The 16689-nt window shown below is 41.9% G+C and overlaps 4 protein-coding genes across 4 annotated transcripts; 3 read left to right on the top strand and 1 right to left on the bottom strand.

Moving 5' to 3' along the window:
* Positions 1 to 2433, bottom strand: LOC135488329 (coiled-coil domain-containing protein 28B-like). Its single transcript, XM_064772895.1, has 6 exons — positions 2384 to 2433; positions 2072 to 2255; positions 1602 to 1736; positions 1207 to 1306; positions 424 to 507; positions 1 to 303 (listed from the first exon to the last, which is right to left on the bottom strand). Exons 2-6 carry the CDS (start codon positions 2172 to 2174, stop codon positions 237 to 239), a joined length of 489 nt encoding a protein of 162 aa, XP_064628965.1. The 5' UTR covers positions 2175 to 2255; positions 2384 to 2433; the 3' UTR covers positions 1 to 236.
* Positions 2434 to 2509: 76 nt separating this feature from the next.
* Positions 2510 to 6306, top strand: LOC135488373 (tRNA (uracil-5-)-methyltransferase homolog B-like). The gene is made up of 12 exons (XM_064772961.1): positions 2510 to 2614; positions 2891 to 3004; positions 3147 to 3201; positions 3297 to 3443; positions 3560 to 3662; positions 3860 to 3930; positions 4177 to 4323; positions 4541 to 4635; positions 4872 to 5188; positions 5358 to 5483; positions 5644 to 5743; positions 6089 to 6306. The coding sequence occupies exons 1-12, from the start codon at positions 2511 to 2513 to the stop codon at positions 6207 to 6209; spliced, it is 1500 nt and encodes a 499-aa protein (XP_064629031.1). The 5' UTR covers position 2510; the 3' UTR covers positions 6210 to 6306.
* Positions 6307 to 6674: 368 nt separating this feature from the next.
* Positions 6675 to 8768, top strand: LOC135488230 (mitochondrial ubiquitin ligase activator of nfkb 1-like). Its single transcript, XM_064772742.1, has 3 exons — positions 6675 to 6858; positions 7364 to 7566; positions 7817 to 8768. The coding sequence occupies exons 1-3, from the start codon at positions 6757 to 6759 to the stop codon at positions 8565 to 8567; spliced, it is 1056 nt and encodes a 351-aa protein (XP_064628812.1). The 5' UTR covers positions 6675 to 6756; the 3' UTR covers positions 8568 to 8768.
* Positions 8769 to 10791: 2023 nt separating this feature from the next.
* LOC135488229 (hydroxylysine kinase-like) lies at positions 10792 to 16666 on the top strand. The gene is made up of 5 exons (XM_064772741.1): positions 10792 to 11171; positions 11654 to 11791; positions 12636 to 12769; positions 12872 to 13055; positions 15744 to 16666. The coding sequence occupies exons 1-5, from the start codon at positions 10889 to 10891 to the stop codon at positions 16226 to 16228; spliced, it is 1224 nt and encodes a 407-aa protein (XP_064628811.1). The 5' UTR covers positions 10792 to 10888; the 3' UTR covers positions 16229 to 16666.
* The last annotated feature ends 23 nt before the right edge of the window (positions 16667 to 16689 follow it).

Raw genomic sequence — 16689 nt, 5'->3', positions numbered from 1 at the left:
AACATGATTTATTGACATGATTTATACACGATATTTACAATAGAATTTAAAGAAAAATTATTCTATCAATAACTCAGTTGAGAGATCCATTTTTTGTGCTCTGTTCCCAACAAATCAAAACTCTTATTTCCTTTGGTCTCATAAATGTCTCTTTAACGTGTCTTGGATGCATCATTCTGAAAGTCACTGGGCACCTCTGTTTCATTCATTGAATACACCGTCGCTGCTCTTGAATGTTATGTGGCAGGATGTTTTGGCGACTTCCCTAGCTGTAGTGGGTTCTCTGTTTTCTGGAGATTCAATCTGAGAGAAGTCAAGGGTTAATACATTCAGTGTTCTGAGGACGATAATAAACAGAACATTATCAAGTAAAATTGGTTTTCGTAAGAAAATTTGTCAGTTTTCAGTTGATTGAAAGGATACATAGAATTATTGAGCTCCTGTAACTTCTCCATCAACTGGTCCATATTTTTCTGTGCCATTTCCCGTCCTTGGTCAGTGTCCATCCTGAAAAGGGAAAATATCAGTTAGTGTCAATGTCATCCCCTTTTGGTTCGTCGGACGGGAGAACACTGAGCTTTAAATCTATCCTGCTGCCCCTGTAGAAATAGAGGGTATCACTACAACTGAGGCAAATCATAAGCACACCGAAAATGAGTAAGACGTGAATGATGAAGACAACACACTGCTGCCCTCTACACTTACCAACTAAAACCTATTTCCTTTCAACTCAGTTAAAACAGTCTTTGTCTTGCATTTCAGTAGGCGTTAACACCTTCCAGCGCCGAACCACGTAGACCTACGTGGCCCAAATCCCCCCTCCCCTTTGAGCTAGTTATCGGAGTCTCATGGACTTCATGAAAGAACTACGCCATCGCCATCTTCAGGACAAGGAAGGAACTGAACAACAAGAAAAGGTCTTCAGTTCATACCTTGCCCTGAAGATGGCGTGAAAATGAAGTCTTTTGAAGTTCTGAACTTCGTCACCGCCATCTTCAGGGCATGGTAGGAACTGACAGACCGTTTGGGTCTTTTCAGTTCCAATCTTGCCCTGAAGATGGCGATGGCGTAGTTCTTTCATGAAGTCCATGAGACTCCGATAACCAACTCAAAAAGGGGGGATTTGGGCCACGTAGATCTACGTGGTTCGGCGCTGAAGGTGTTAAGTTATGCATTTTTGATAACTTTAGAGAATAAATGTAATACCCTTGTATTTCTTGTTGTGTGTCGAGTTCAAAGTGGAGTCTGGTCAACTTCTCTTGTTGTTCTCTCACCATGTCCATCTTATCAAAGGTACAGTCTTGCCCTGGAAGAAAAAAGAAGCAGGACATAAAAATGGTGAAAAAATAATAGGGATGTTCCAGTGAATTTGACATTAAATTATATAAGGTGGGCGTACAGCTGAATAGTGGCAAATGTTTGGTCAAATGCCAATTTGGTTGAATCGAATTAGTGTAGTAACTGCACGAACAGAGGCTGAATGGTGTTACCTTCATCCCATTCTCCGTCAACTCCTTGATAAGCCAGTCAGACAAAATGTCAGGAACCATTGTCTGTATCCAATGAGGCTTTCAAATAGTCTTTTACTGATGATATCTTACCAAATGCCTGCAGCTTTCCTGAATGGAAATCCTCCAGTAACTGTAAGAGTCCATGTTCCATTTCTCTTACATCTGCTACATCTGTCAGGAAGGTGTGTTCCTTACACGGTCGTGTGCTATCGCCTTCTCGTTTCCCTGCAACACAAATAGTGACAGGTTTTTTTACATGTAATAGTCATCAGTAGCAAAAGGTTTGATTCTTTTAGGAGGCGGCCGTTCAGACATGTCAGAGCTAACATATCGTGCACAGTGCACGATATGTTGCCAGTGACTGGCAATGGCAGGCAATGAACAAATGAACAAAAGAACAACGGGTATACGATTTATACACAGTATTTTGTTTGCTGCTGTTTTTTTGTAGTCCCCAGTGCACACCTTTTCAGGCTCAGCAGCGATGTAAGCTAACAGTGTAGCTACCGTACGCCTATGTATGTATGACAATGTATGACGTACTATAAGTATAAACCCACCTTTCTTCCCTGACTTTTTGCCGCCCACAGTGTGACTTGGTCCAGGCTTTGTTGGGCTACTGACGGGAAGACTGGCTGGCGGAGGCCCTTGAACTTGAGACATTTCGGTGAATATTTTCGGGGTTTTCTCTCAGGGGAATCAGCTCAGTTATCAAGCATTGTCAAGGATTTCTCACCACAAAATCTGTAAATATAGAATACATCTGTCATCCAAGTGCTCTGCTACGTTCTATGAAAAACGAAGACATTAGAAAGTCACATATTATCATGAATTTACGGCTGAAAAACTAGGATAAATTGGAAAATACTTGCAATCATCTTCAGAAAACTGAGACTGCGCACTTTTCCTGCGACTATCCCCTACAACATTGACAACAAGGTTGGTAAAAAAGGTGGAATATCAGGTGGAATTTCGAGCTAGGTGGCGCTGATTGCAATGATGGCTTTGAAGTGGAAATTGACAGATTTTCTCTCAAATAAAAGTCTAAAAGTCCTTTTTCAAACCAAAATATTGAGTCCAGAAACGAATAAGATAATCATAAGGTTATAGTTCATCAAAATAAACAGTTGTTTATCATTGTCATTCCTCTTGTTACTGTTTTATTCAGGTTGATCCTCACAGTACAGGACACAGAACCTGCGCCATCACATGACTTCATTTCATGATTTCAGATTCAGTCTAAAGTTACACCCCAGGAGTTGCACTCCCTGCCCAGGGCTTGGCTATGCACGTAGTTAATCAATGCATTACTCTATATCCCTTCATTGAATACCCTTGAGCTTTTAATTCATCTTCTCATCTTCTTGTAAATTTTGCAGATGTCTTTCTACAACTGATGAACAAAAGAGAGAGTTCAACCCAAAGTGGCATTTGACAATCAGTAAAAAAAAAAGACAGCCTCCTCCTGTCACTGCTGAGAATCAGTATGAAATGTAAGTAAAGCGTCGCCTTCTGCCAATTAGAATGCAGTTTGGACTACAGGCTGCAAGATATTCCATCATTTAGCAATATTTTACTTCATCGTATTGCAACTAGTCATTGACATCAATGATGATTGCTTTCTCTTTCTTCTAGGGTAGCCAAGTCAACCACACCACTCTATGATATTCCCTATGAAGAACAACTTAAGGTGAGATGCACTTATTTTGCACTGCCCATGTGAGATGGCATAACAAGCCTTTGGGATTCATGCTGAACTTCATCAGTTCATTCCTTGCTTTTCAGATAAAGACCAAGTACATGCAGTATGTTTTAAAAACCCTAGCCAACCAACTTCTTCACAACCATAAGGGTCTGAAGCTGCAGTCTCTTGTCGACCATATCGGAGACTGTGATGGCTTGGCTGGACCACTGGAGGCAATCAAACCATCGGTAAGCAGTAAAACAATAATGATAATATAATATGCACATTAGAAACGAACAAGATTTCAAATTATAAACAAGCATTTTACCTGCAATTACTTAAACTTTCAACCAATTCTTTGTAGCCTGTCATCACTGGTTACCGCAATAAGGACGAAATGAGTATTGGAGAAGACGTCAATGGAAATCTCGTAGCTGGTCATCTGGTTGGAAATTACATGTTCAAAAGTGAGTATAAAACAGTGTCAGAGCCGAGGAGGTTTCAATAACCCTGTGCTGAAGTTAATTTGTCGGCTCCTTCAAATGAACTAGTCTCTGACCTAGTGGTGTATTCTGAATAGTCAGTAGTTTGTAGTTCAAAATCATTCAAATTATAGCTGACCTGCGAAGAGACACCATGAAATTGTAAAATAATTCATTTTCAGGTGAATCTCCAACATGTGTTCAGATATGCAGACTCATCAATGTAAAAGACAGTCATAAACTGATAGCTAAGGTTAGTGCAGTGGGACGGACCAAAATCTAAATAAAACCACTGTGAAAGAATAAGCTGCTACTAAATTCATTATAGCGGTACCCTGAGTTTCTTCGTGAAAATACACCATGAACGCAAATGATTCTGAATTCAACTGCCTCGTATGTGTCCTTCAGATAATTGGCAATTCCTGTTCGGGACGTGAAATTTGCTCTCTTTGATAATACTGAAAACATGGCTTGACTCCTAAAATATTTTGTTTTTCAGCTCTACAACAGATTCCTAACGAAGACAAGATTCCCAGTTTGTAATCACTTTGGTGACGGAGGACACTGGCACTCGATCAAGATCAGGTCAAATCTAGAGAATGAGACAATGTTCATTGTACGCTTTCATCCACAGAAGTTATCAGAGGTAAGGTTAAGAATGGTGGTATCGGTGCAAAGTCCTGTACTGATAAATCAGGAAGACAGTTTGACTTTTGTAATGAGGACACCTCTCAATTAAGGACAGCATTTGTCAGTCCCGATAGTGTCTTTTATGAGAGAGGTCCTACTGTATGTACTGGTATAGATCTCATCCAATTGTTCTCTTGAGAAGTGTGTTACTTTGTGGATTCCTTTTTTTCCAGGACCAGATCGAACTTGCTAAAGAGGAGTTGAGGGAATTTTTCATCTCTGGTGAAGGGAGTGTGTGTAACCTGTCTTCACTATATTTTCAGACTTGGTAAGCACATCTACATTTATGTATAGAGAATTTGTAGGAGAATGATATATATATGTCAAGGTCTGTAACTTTGTAATGCTGGATATAATTAGTAACTTACTTCACAAGCTTTGGACTTTGCATGGACAGAGTCAAAGACAACGGAGGCCCATATTGCCGGAGATGAAGATCATGAGGTGAATGTGAGCTCGACTGTATTCTGTTTATTTGGTGAAAGAAGAATGTCTTCTTTACAGTTGGAAGGTGAAATGCACGAACACTGAATCTCCATACATCCTTCTCCACGGCAAACCTTGTCTCCAGGAAACTCTACATGGATACAAATTCCAGATCTCGCCAGACTCATTCTTTCAGACAAACACGCTTGGTGCCGAGGTTTTGTACAATACTGTCCGAGACTATTGTGAATTGACTAAAGAATCAGTGTTATTTGACGTCTGCTGTGGAACTGGGACGATTGGTATTATTTTGTCTCAGTTTGTAAAGAAGGTTGTCGGGGTAGAGAAGATCCAGCAGGCAGTGGATGACGCTGAGTGGAATACAAGTTTCAATAGTGAGTAAAAACAAATCTTAAAGAATGAGTACATCGATTATGTATTTGAAATCAAAGAACACTTTCACCAAAATTGCCGATGTCTTTAAAGACATGGCAACTGCCTGGATGATCCAGTACAATCTAGCATGCTTTGGTCTTTATGTGATTTCCATCTTTTTCATTTCAGATGTAAAAAATGCTGAGTTTATTTGTGCGCAAGCTGAGGGATTCATCAAGGTCTTGATGTCTCGGGGGGAAGTGTCGGACAACGATGATTTGGTTGCTGTTCTTAACCCAGGGAGAGGGGGACTGAGTAAGAACTTTTAACTTCACAGTATAACAATTAGTACCAGGTGGAACTGCTGACAGCGCTGACAGACTGGATGAAGTTATTCGACCAACATTTGTTTACTTATTTACTTGTTTACTTATAAATGACAACATTTTATCTCGTTTTGGTATTATCATTTCAGAAAAGAAACTAATCAAGTGTATAAGGGAGTTTCCTGCCATTAGACGAGTCATCTACGTCACTTGTAAACCTAAAGGGTTTTGTTTCAACAACTTCAAATCGTAAGTAGGCTCGGCCCAGATCGTATCTTGGATATTTACGTGGTATATCATCTTGTTGCACATTGTTGTCTGAACAACAAGGGCAGGAGAGAAGTGTGGTGATGTTATTCACCCAGGCGCACTTTGTCAGCCAGGTTTAGGACATTGATTGTTGTCCGATTGACAGCACAATGCAGCCTCTGTATTCAGTTTGATGTGATAAAGTTAGATGTGATCGGGGGTGTGAAACTTGGAGCTTCAGCTTGGTTATAATGAGCTGTGAGAACAGGTAGGCCTGTTTTCTAAGGGATCTGGATACCATGGAAACTAAACTTTGTCAAAAGAAATTTTATTCTGTTCTTCCAGTTTATGTCAGCCTGAAGACAAAGAATACAAGGGTCAACCATTTTTGCTTAAGAAAGCCGTCCCAGTGGATATGTTCCCTCAAACAAATCACTGTGAACTTGTCATGCAGTTTGCTAGATGATGCTCGTGTCTTGCTTCTAATTGTCTTTTGTCACGGCTGTTGATGTCAAAAAGTCTTCCGAATCCCAGACGCTGTTGAGATCTTCACAGGATCAACTGACATGAAATTTATGTTTTTTTATTATTTGTGTAAAGAATAAAGAATGAAATTCTTTTATTTTGCCTCTGTATTTTCCTTTAGTTTAATTGGTATTGGACTTGATTTTCCTAAAACATGTCACAACCTGGATTGCAGCTGCTGCATTGGGATACCTGTCTATGCCTCCCAGGGATAAGAAATGCATGGATAGGCTGAACCACTATTTCACAATTGGCCAGTGGCACTCCACCGGCGTGGCAAAGGCAATAGTCGCAACCTTGTAATCCGAAGACACCGCTAATTTCGTCACCGTTAGGTGCTGCCATCTGTACTGAGCGCGTAACACTATTTAGCCTGATCAGTTCAAATTATCCTAGATGGCGACACTGTCTCACCCGTATTCCTGTTGCTTTCCATTCCAAAACATGCTTTTAAATCACTGATTTCTGAAAAAATATTAGATTTGACGATGCCTGTGTTGGACCTGATCATTCTTGGCATCGACACTGTCATCACACTACTTTTCTACAGATTTTACAGGAGCAATAAAGAGGCTGTTAAGAAAGTTCAGGTTGGTTCGAGAAAATGCACTGTAGTGTAACTGCAGGCCCCTACATGCGTAAGCGTAGCGCATTCAATGCATGCCCTCTGTTCATGACCTAATCTAATGACCGAGGTCAGTAACGTGTATTGTGCGAGGGAAGGAGCATACAACTGACTCCGGCGTTAGAGGATGTGGCCTACTGTTGTCCATCTATCTAACAAACAAGTTATTCATTAATAATGTGGTTGCCGTGCCGTGGCCTGTGGTTGTGGACCGTGCTGGTGTTGAAAAAGTGATTTTTGCGAGATTCACAACCCATTGCCATTGGGTTTGTCAAGGACCTTCACCGTAACCTAGAAGTTGAGAATAGAAGCCACACATAACTTGAATAAGTTGTCATGATATGGCCCCTGGACAAGGAGTCATGGGACTTTGCCCCATGCCCTATGAGGCTATGTTCCTGCAATGTTTTGTGCCAAACTATGTAATGATATAAATTCTATACATGTTCCAAAACTATTCTGTACTCCAGGATGCACCAGAATTTGACATCACCCCAGACCTCCTAACAAAAGTGAAGAAAGCTGCAGACCAAACCATACCCTATGCCTGTATCCGAGGACCGGCTGAGGCTGAAGAGACCGCCATCTCCAGCGTCCATAAACCTGGCGTGCAGGGAATCATTCAGCAGTTAATTCTGAAAGAGTATAGAACAAAACGCAGTCAGGGCCACTGGTTAGTCTGTAATTCTAGTATATCAAGTTCAAAATGTTCTTTTTATAACTGAGTCATTGTGGGAGAGGGCAAAGATGACGTCTTGTGAATACAAATTATACATTGCTTCAGATTTGAGATGTATATCCCTGTGATCATTACTCAGACTTCGTTTTAAACATCAAATTTAACACCTTTCAATGTTTCATGAGAGAAGAGTTCACTGAAAGTTCAATCTGCTTAAACAAATGGGTTATCTCTTGAATTGCAGGTCAGACAACTCTCGGATTCTTCGCGATATCACCAAGGTTGTACCCTTCGTCATCTGTGGCATCAACAATGTCAGGATCGTCATCAACGAACCTAAAGAAGCCGAATATCTCATGGACAATCTTAGCGTGGTGCATGACCACTTCGAGCCGTCCCAAACTAATGTACTCGAGAAAAGCCTTGATCGCATCTTTGGTGATGTATCCAAAGGTTTTCAGGAAACTGAGACAATGTTTCCTGTTGGTACAAAGATGACGGGTATCGGACAATTGTCTGTTGAAAAAGGAGTTTTAACCTTAGTGCCACCTGCGAATGGCGCCTCATATATACTAAGTACACTGACAAAAACAGAATTGGTGAAAAAGATGGAGGATAGAGCATTCGTTTATAAAGTTCTAGGCGGCATATTTGGTATTGCAGGTGGTGTGATACTTGTCATATTGTTGAAAAGATATTACGAGGAATATCAGGCAGAGCATGAATTCGAAGATGCGCTTGCTGAGATCCGTGAACTACGCAGTCAGAATCCAAGGATATTTGAAAATACTAGAACTGAGAGAAGTGATAGTCCAGTGGATGGTGACGACTCTCAGTTCTGTGTGGTCTGCTTGACCCAAACCCGGGAGGTCGTTTTATTAGACTGTGGGCATATCTGCCTGTGCGCAGACTGTGTGGTGTTATTACCAGTGCCTCGGAAGTGTCCTGTATGCAGAAATAGCATTGTTAGGATTTTACCGATCTATGTATCCTAGTGAATAGGATGTGACAAAAACCTCATAATCATTGGTCGATAACTGTAACCCCGTTATTTTCAAGGCCCTATGTTACATGTTTGCAAGAATGTAAAATTCAGATTTTGTAAGACTTCGTAGAAACTTTGTGTAATTTAATCGAAGATCGAAGATAATTGTTCAGTATGTGACTCGTGGAGAATAGATTTTACAAGAAAAGGACCATTTGGTCGTTGGTCTTCGTTGATGCATTGGGCCTCCTTAGTGTCTTCTGGTAAGTTATGACAATCTGTCATAGTCTCTTCATTGTCAGATCGGTTGTGACCGTCTCTACCAAGTCACTTGTCATATTGGCATAGTCTCTTCTTTGTCTGATCGGTTGTGACCGTCTCTACCAAGTCGCTTGTCATATTGGCATTGTCTCTTCTTTGTCTGATCGGTTGTGACCGTCTCTACCAAGTCACTTGTCATATTGACATAGTCTCTTCTTTGTCTGATCGGTTGTGACTGTCTCTACCAAGTCGCTTGTCATATTGGCATAGTCTCTTCTTTGTCTGATCGGTTGTGACCGTCTCTACCAAGTCGCTTGTCATATTGGCGTAGTCTCTTCTTTGTCTGATCGGTTGTGACTGTCTCTACCAAGTCACTTGTTATATTGGCATAGTCTCTTCTTTGTCTGATCGGTTGTGACTGTCTCTACCAAGTCACTTGTCATATTGGCGTAGTCGCTTCATTGTCCGATTGGTTGTGACCGTCTCTACCAAGTCGCTTGTCATATTGACATAGTCTCTTCTTTGTCTGATCGGTTGTGACTGTCTCTACCAAGTCACTTGTCATATTGGCGTAGTCGCTTCATTGTCCGATTGGTTGTGACCGTCTCTACCAAGTCACTTGTCATATTGGCGTAGTCGCTTCATTGTCCGATTGGTTGTGACCGTCTCTACCAAGTCACTTGTCATATTGGCGTAGTCGCTTCATTGTCCGATTGGTTGTGACCGTCTCTACCAAGTCACTTGTCATATTGGCGTAGTCGCTTCATTGTCCGATTGGTTGTGACCGTCTCTACCAAGTCACTTGTCATATTGGCATAGTCTCTTCATTGTCCGATTGGTTGTGACTGTCTCTACCAAGTCACTTGTCATATTGGCGTAGTCTCTTCATTGTCCGATTGGTTGTGACCGTCTCTACCAAGTCACTTGTCATATTGGCATAGTCGCTTCATTGTCTGATTGGTTGTGACCGTCTCTACCAAGTCGCTTGTCATATTGGCGTAGTCGCTTCATTGTCCGATTGGTTGTGACCGTCTCTACCAAGTCGCTTGTCATATTGGCGTAGTCGCTTCATTGTCCGATTGGTTGTGACCGTCTCTAACAAGTCACTTGTCATATTGGCGTAGTCGCTTCATTGTCCGATTGGTTGTGACCGTCTCTACCAAGTCACTTGTCATATTGGCGTAGTCGCTTCATTGTCCGATTGGTTGTGACCGTCTCTACCAAGTCACTTGTCATTTTAGGCGCAATTCTCTTTATTCTCATCAAGTTTTACAGGTAAATTTCGATCCTTGGTCTTTTCTCTCTTGAAAATCGAATATGGTCGAAGAATGTAAGAATCTCTACTCGACCTGTCGCCGGACAATTATTGGTTTAAAGCCTTCAGCTTTGTCTTTAATTCTTGGTGTTGGTTGTGAAGAGTCTTTTCCCAGCCAAGATGTTAAAAACTTGCATTTTCTGTGTGAAGGTTTCGTTGTATGGTATGACTCAGGCCAAACCAACCACGAACTGCAGCTAGTGGTTAGAGAGGAAATTTGTTGGCCTATATTGGCTCGAATTATATCCGTTAAGTAAATTATGTATAGGGCCTACATGTAATTTCTACCTTAATTTGACAATATCTATTAATTTGCCTGTTGCTGACCTATTCGACACATAATCACTGGAAATGACCACCGTAATTGGCTCAAAACAAAAAATAACTACATGTAGCTCAATCCGTGTAATTGACAAGGTCACAATCAGTCCATTGAATTTCCTTTTCCGAATCGGGGTTATGTGGACGGTCGAATTGGCAGGCCGTCACACGTCGTCATGCCTCAGTAGTAATGTGCTAAAGCATGTACAACATGTACAACACTTTCGAGTCTCACAAAGTCCGTGTATGGGACGAATATAAGCATAACCTGTGATATGTCCTAACTTTAGGCCCACGTGTCCTGGTATTATATATTGTTGAATTAGGTCATTGATAGACATGTACATGGATATGTCAAAGAAATTAGTTCAGATAAAAACTACTCGACGAACGCAATCATCGTTTCAAAGTAGTATATCACGTTGATATCGACCATGGCTGAGGGGACTGATCATCTGTTGTCCGATTCTGTGGACTTGGCCAAACTTGGCGTGTCCATCCGGTGTTTGCTCACTCAGACTCAGGCCCGGGACTTGGCGGGTCGGCTGTATGGCCTTACTGTGACGGCGGTGAAGGAATTCAATGGATACGACGACAGGAACTTTCACCTCACTGTATCCGCTGATTGTAAGAACAAGTTCATCGATGAGGTCTGGCCGCACGGATACGTGCTGAAGATAGTCAACACTTTGGATAGTAAGAAGCCAGGCTATCTCGGTAAGTTGGGCAGGTCCAAAACCTGACCCCTATACCGCTCTGGTACATATACAGTAGGTGGGAGAGAACGTACACAGCAGAGAGAACGTCGGTATATACAAACTTTTTTAATGGGCTTTAAACTGACCCTCCCTTTACGTAACGTTATCTAACCATCAACGCGAGCTTCAAATCCACATGAGACCGCAATCGTTTGATTGTACGAGCCACTCGTCATTGGTCAAAGAACTGTCATTGAAACAAAATGTCTCAAAGAATGCGCAGTTTATTAGCTTAACCACATGTAAGCATGATTACATAACTTCAATTTACAGTTGACGAAGAATTTCGTAACATTGCCTTTTTCGCATAGCCCCCGAAATGCAAGAATATACATGTATGTTCAACAGCGTTATCAGGAGGTCGAACAATGGGATAATCGTTCACGTTGGCGTTGTTCGGCGTTCAGAACACTTGTTAACCAATCTTTATTCTACCCCTAGATGCCCAGTCCCATCTCATGCTTCACCTTGATGCCGGTATCCCCGGGTTGTGTCCACTGCCAGTCAAAACTGTTGAAGGGAAACTTTCTTCGTTGGAAACAATCTACCAGGAAGATGAGGAGGGGAATAGAATATCTGGTAATAGAAAAAGAGGTTCAGTTTCTGGTTACTGTCATCCAGTAACTAAAATCAACTACCGGAGGTTACAAAAATATTTCTTTCAATTTTCTTTGTTGCAGTTTACCAAATATATTAATTCTGCAGTACTATATTAATCGTGGATATCGACAAACGAATGCTCAGTCTACTTGTGGTTACAGCAATTCCAAAATAGAGTTGGAGAGCCTGAAACACTAAGCGACTTTAACGCGTAGGTGGTTAATTGGATCAGAGTCTTTCAAATAAAGTGTCAGACAACTAGGGAACGTATGGTTTCAACCTCATAGCAACCGCCACTTCCGAAAGACGCGCGGTAGGACAGAGCTCTCTCGGGTCACGCGTTGACCCAAGCCAATTCCGCACAACTCGAACTTGAACAATTCTTCGATCAGCTGAACATAGCCATTACATATGCTCATGATACACATGATACACATTTGACCGGTGGCAGATGGGGCAGATGAGACAGATGGGGTGTTGTATATGACAGCTTTATGCAAATGAGCAAATGACCAACGTGTTTTTATGCCATCTCCACAAAACACATCAAGAAAAGAACTGAGACGTTGACGTTAGGTTTTCCTGCTCTTCTGCGGGGTCTAATTGATTTCTCAGAGGCGAGAACTAAAATCTTACGCATCTTGAGCTTCAATGCATTTCATGCGTTGCTTACTGACCATGCCAGTATTGGAAGGAAGGCACACTTGTACGCAGGTATGAATAATATGGGAAGCCATCGAAATATCAGTTGACATTTTTGAGGGCACGATCTGAACTAAAACCATCTCCTCACCTCAGTGCTATAGTCCTCTCATTTTTCCAGATAGCCCCACGCAGCATATTGTTCGCCTCCTGATGTTTAAACCGGGTACGATCTTTTACCAGATACCGCAACCTGATTTTGATCTTTTCTACGAAGCTGGGAAATTTCTTGGGAAGATGAACCATGTTTTCAAGGTAAATGTTGCACTAGCGATTTTGTGGCAGCCACATGCGTTTACTAGTAATCGCGATCTTGAATGCTAGATCCTTTATTCGTCTATAACTATTCTCTTTCAGGACTTCTCCAGTGAGCACCTTGCCGAGCTTGATGATCGTCTCCACATTTGGAGCATGTACCGGGTATCGAATCTTCGGGAGTTTACCGACTCGGTTAGAGATGAACAAAGACGCCGCCTAGCGGAGGAAGTCATTGAAGCATTTTGTCAGGAGGTGGCATCTCACTTCGACAAGCTCCAAAAAGGTATTAAAATCTGAAAAGGCCAATGTATGACCAGTGTATGACCAGTCTATGACCAGTGTATGACCAATGTATGACCGGTGTATGACCGGTGTATGACCAGTGTATGACCAGTGCATGACCAGTGTATGACCAGTGTATGACCAGTGTATGACCAGTGTATGACCAGTGTATGACCAGTGTATGACCAGTGTATGACCAGTGTATGACCAGTGTATGACCAGTGTATGACCAGTGTATGACCAATGTATGACCAATGTATGACCAGTGTATGACCAGTGTATGACCAATGTATGACCAGTGTATGACCAGTGTATGACCAGTGTATGACCAATGTATGACCAGTGTATGACCAGTGTATGACCAGTGCATGACCAGTGCATGACCAGTGTATGACCAGTGTATGACCAGTGTATGACCAGTGTATGACCAGTGTCTGACCAGTGTATGACCAGTGTATGACCAGTGCATGACCAGTGCATGACCAGTGTATGACCAGTGTATGACCAGTGTATGACCAGTGTATTGTATGACCAGTGCATGACCAGTGTATGACCAGTGTATGACCAGTGTATGACCAGTGTATGACCAGTGTATGACCAGTGTATGACCAGTGTATGACCAGTGTATGACCAATGTATGACCAGTGTATTACCAATGCATGACCAGTGCATGACCAGTGCATGACCAGTGCATGACCAGTGCATGACCAGTGTATGACCAGTGTATGACCAGTGTATGACCAGTGTATGACCAGTGTATGACCAATGTATGACCAATGTATGACCAATGTATGACCAGTGTATGACCAGTGTATGACCAGTGTATGACCAGTGTATGACCAGTGTATGACCAGTGCATGACCAGTGCATGACCAGTGTATGACCAGTGTATGACCAGTGTATGACCAGTGTATGACCAGTGTATGACCAGTGTATGACCAGTGTATGACCAGTGTATGACCAGTGTATGACCAGTGTATGACCAGTGTATGACCAGTGTATGACCAGTGTATGACCAGTGTATGACCAGTGTATGACCAGTGTATGACCAGTGCATGACCAGTGCATGACCAGTGCATGACCAGTGTATGACCAGTGTATGACCAGTGTATGACCAGTGTATGACCAGTGTATGACCAGTGTATGACCAGTGTATGACCAGTGTATGACCAGTGTATGACCAGTGTATGACCAGTGTATGACCAGTGTATGACCAGTGTATGACCAGTGTATGACCAATGTATGACCAGTGTATGACCAGTGTATGACCAGTGTATGACCAGTGTATGACCAGTGTATGACCAATGTATGACCAGTGTATGACCAATGTATGACCAGTGTATGACCAGTGTATGACCAGTGTATGACCAATGTATGACCAGTGTATGACCAATGTATGACCAGTGTATGACCAGTGTATGACCAGTGTATGACCAATGTATGACCAGTGTATTACCAATGCATGACCAGTGCATGACCAGTGCATGACCAGTGCATGACCAGTGCATGACCAGTGCATGACCAGTGTATGACCAGTGTATGACCAGTGTATGACCAGTGTATGACCAGTGTATGACCAATGTATGACCAATGTATGACCAATGTATGACCAGTGTATGACCAGTGTATGACTAGTGTATGACCAATGTATGACCAATGTATGACCAGTGTATGACCAGTGTATGACCAATGTATGACCAGTGTATGACCAGTGTATGACCAGTGTATGACCAGTGTATGACCAATGTATGACCAGTGTATGACCAGTGTATGACCAATGTTTGACCAATGTATGACCAATGTATGACCAGTGTATGACCAATGTATGACCAGTGTATGACCAGTGTATGACCAGTGTATGACCAGTGTATGACCAGTGTATGACCAGTGTATGACCAGTGTATGACCAGTGTATGACCAGTGTATGACCAATGTATGACCAGTGTATGACCAATGTATGACCAGTGTATGACCAGTGTATGACCAGTGTATGACCAATGTATGACCAATGTATGACCAGTGTATGACCAATGTATGACCAGTGTATGACCAATGTATGACCAATGTATGACCAGTGTATGACCAATGTATGACCAGTGTATGACCAATGTATGACCAATGTATGACCAGTGTATGACCAATGCATGACCAGTGTATGACCAATGTATGACCAGTGTATGACCAGTGTATGACCAATGCATGACCAGTGTATAACCAATGCATGACCAGTGTATGACCAATGTATGACCAGTGTATGACCAATGCATGACCAGTATATGACCAATGCATGACCAGTGTATGACCAATGTATGACCAATGTAACACGTGAACAGAAATAGTCGAACGGAATTCGTGTCACACCCTCTTGTTCGCTTGAGATACAATATTTTACAACAGTTGTCAGGACACTATTTTTGTGTGTATGAATTAACAACACATAGATCCATGCAGTGGTCAGGAATGTCGGTTCAGGTATATATTGAAAAAAAATGGAAAAGCAACTCTGGGAATTTCAGGAATAAAAGTCTATTTACATGGTATGGTGTTCATTAAAACCTTCCTCCATTTATTTCCAACAGCAAAGAAGTCATAAACGCTCTCTGTGTCTATAGTGCTACAGAGTTCGGTCTATTGTCTTAGTGCATACATGATATCAAATAGCATCTTCACACGTTTTTTTCTCTTTAAGGTATCATCCACGGTGACTACAACGAACAAAACATTCTGGTTGCCCCGAGAGACACCATGGACGTAAATGACAACCCTACAACCGACACAAAGTTTAAACTAGTCGGGGTGATCGACTTCGGAGACATAGCAAATGCATGTTACCTTTTTGAAATCGGCATCACAATAATGTACCTCTCGACATGTAGCAAAGCGTTAGATGCAATTGAAGTTGGGGGCCATGTTCTTGCCGGATATCTGAGTCAGGTCACCTTGACAGACTTTGAACTTGACCTTTTGCGGACGGTTGTTGCGGCGCGCTATGCCCAGTCTGTCGTTCTAGGGGAGTACTACTACAGACTGGATAACAATGAATACTGCCTGACTACGGGTGCTGTAGGCTGGCCGCAGCTTGCGAAACTATGGGAAACACCGAAGGAAACAGTCATGAAAGTTTGGAACGATATTGTAGAAGAAAGAAAACGAGAAGAAGCTGCATCCATTTAGTGTCTACCAGCTGTCCAAGGATTGTATTTGGCCAGTGACGGTGGTAATTGTAATCTAGGTCGCCAAACAATGTAGGCCTAAATGGGGAGGTCAAATCCAAAAATAAAGTAAAAATATTTGAGAAGTTGTCCTTGTAGCCGAATACCGAAAATACGTACAATTGGCAATTTGGCAATACAAGTACCGCAGATACAACATGTCTTACTGTCTCAAAGGAATGGCTCACTAGTCAATAATGCTTTTATTTGGGTGATTCGAAACCCGGTCTGATAACCATGCAGCAAACCATACAGCAGATTACACACGAATATTTTTTGTGGTACAGCAGCTGCTTTTATCGCCAATAGACCTACGTTCATTGCGATAAAATATGGCTCAGATGGCACTACCAATGACACTACCAATGGAATATCATATGAATAAATGGATATCAAATGATATTTATTTTTTTAAACATCTTT

The sequence above is a fragment of the Lineus longissimus genome, chromosome 5 (assembly GCF_910592395.1).
Source record: "Lineus longissimus chromosome 5, tnLinLong1.2, whole genome shotgun sequence".
Classification (NCBI taxonomy): Eukaryota; Metazoa; Nemertea; class Pilidiophora; order Heteronemertea; family Lineidae; genus Lineus; species Lineus longissimus.
This window is presented reverse-complemented; position numbering and strand designations above follow the sequence as displayed.

Coding starts and splice junctions, on each gene's coding strand:
- LOC135488373 (XM_064772961.1), top strand. CDS start 2,511: ATGGCTTTGAAGTGGAAATTGACAGATTTTCTCTCAAATAAAAGTCTA. Junction 4,324..4,540: donor ATCCACAGAAGTTATCAGAG/GTAAGGTTAAGA, acceptor CTTTTTTTCCAG/GACCAGATCGAACTTGCTAA. Junction 4,636..4,871: donor TCACTATATTTTCAGACTTG/GTAAGCACATCT, acceptor TCTTCTTTACAG/TTGGAAGGTGAAATGCACGA.
- LOC135488229 (XM_064772741.1), top strand. CDS start 10,889: ATGGCTGAGGGGACTGATCATCTGTTGTCCGATTCTGTGGACTTGGCC. Junction 11,172..11,653: donor TAAGAAGCCAGGCTATCTCG/GTAAGTTGGGCA, acceptor TTCTACCCCTAG/ATGCCCAGTCCCATCTCATG. Junction 11,792..12,635: donor GGAGGGGAATAGAATATCTG/GTAATAGAAAAA, acceptor TCATTTTTCCAG/ATAGCCCCACGCAGCATATT.
- LOC135488230 (XM_064772742.1), top strand. CDS start 6,757: ATGCCTGTGTTGGACCTGATCATTCTTGGCATCGACACTGTCATCACA. Junction 6,859..7,363: donor AGGCTGTTAAGAAAGTTCAG/GTTGGTTCGAGA, acceptor TCTGTACTCCAG/GATGCACCAGAATTTGACAT. Junction 7,567..7,816: donor AAACGCAGTCAGGGCCACTG/GTTAGTCTGTAA, acceptor CTTGAATTGCAG/GTCAGACAACTCTCGGATTC.
- LOC135488329 (XM_064772895.1), bottom strand. CDS start 2,174: ATGTCTCAAGTTCAAGGGCCTCCGCCAGCCAGTCTTCCCGTCAGTAGC. Junction 1,737..2,071: donor CAAAAAGTCAGGGAAGAAAG/GTGGGTTTATAC, acceptor TTTGTGTTGCAG/GGAAACGAGAAGGCGATAGC. Junction 304..423: donor CAGGAGCTCAATAATTCTAT/GTATCCTTTCAA, acceptor GACTTCTCTCAG/ATTGAATCTCCAGAAAACAG.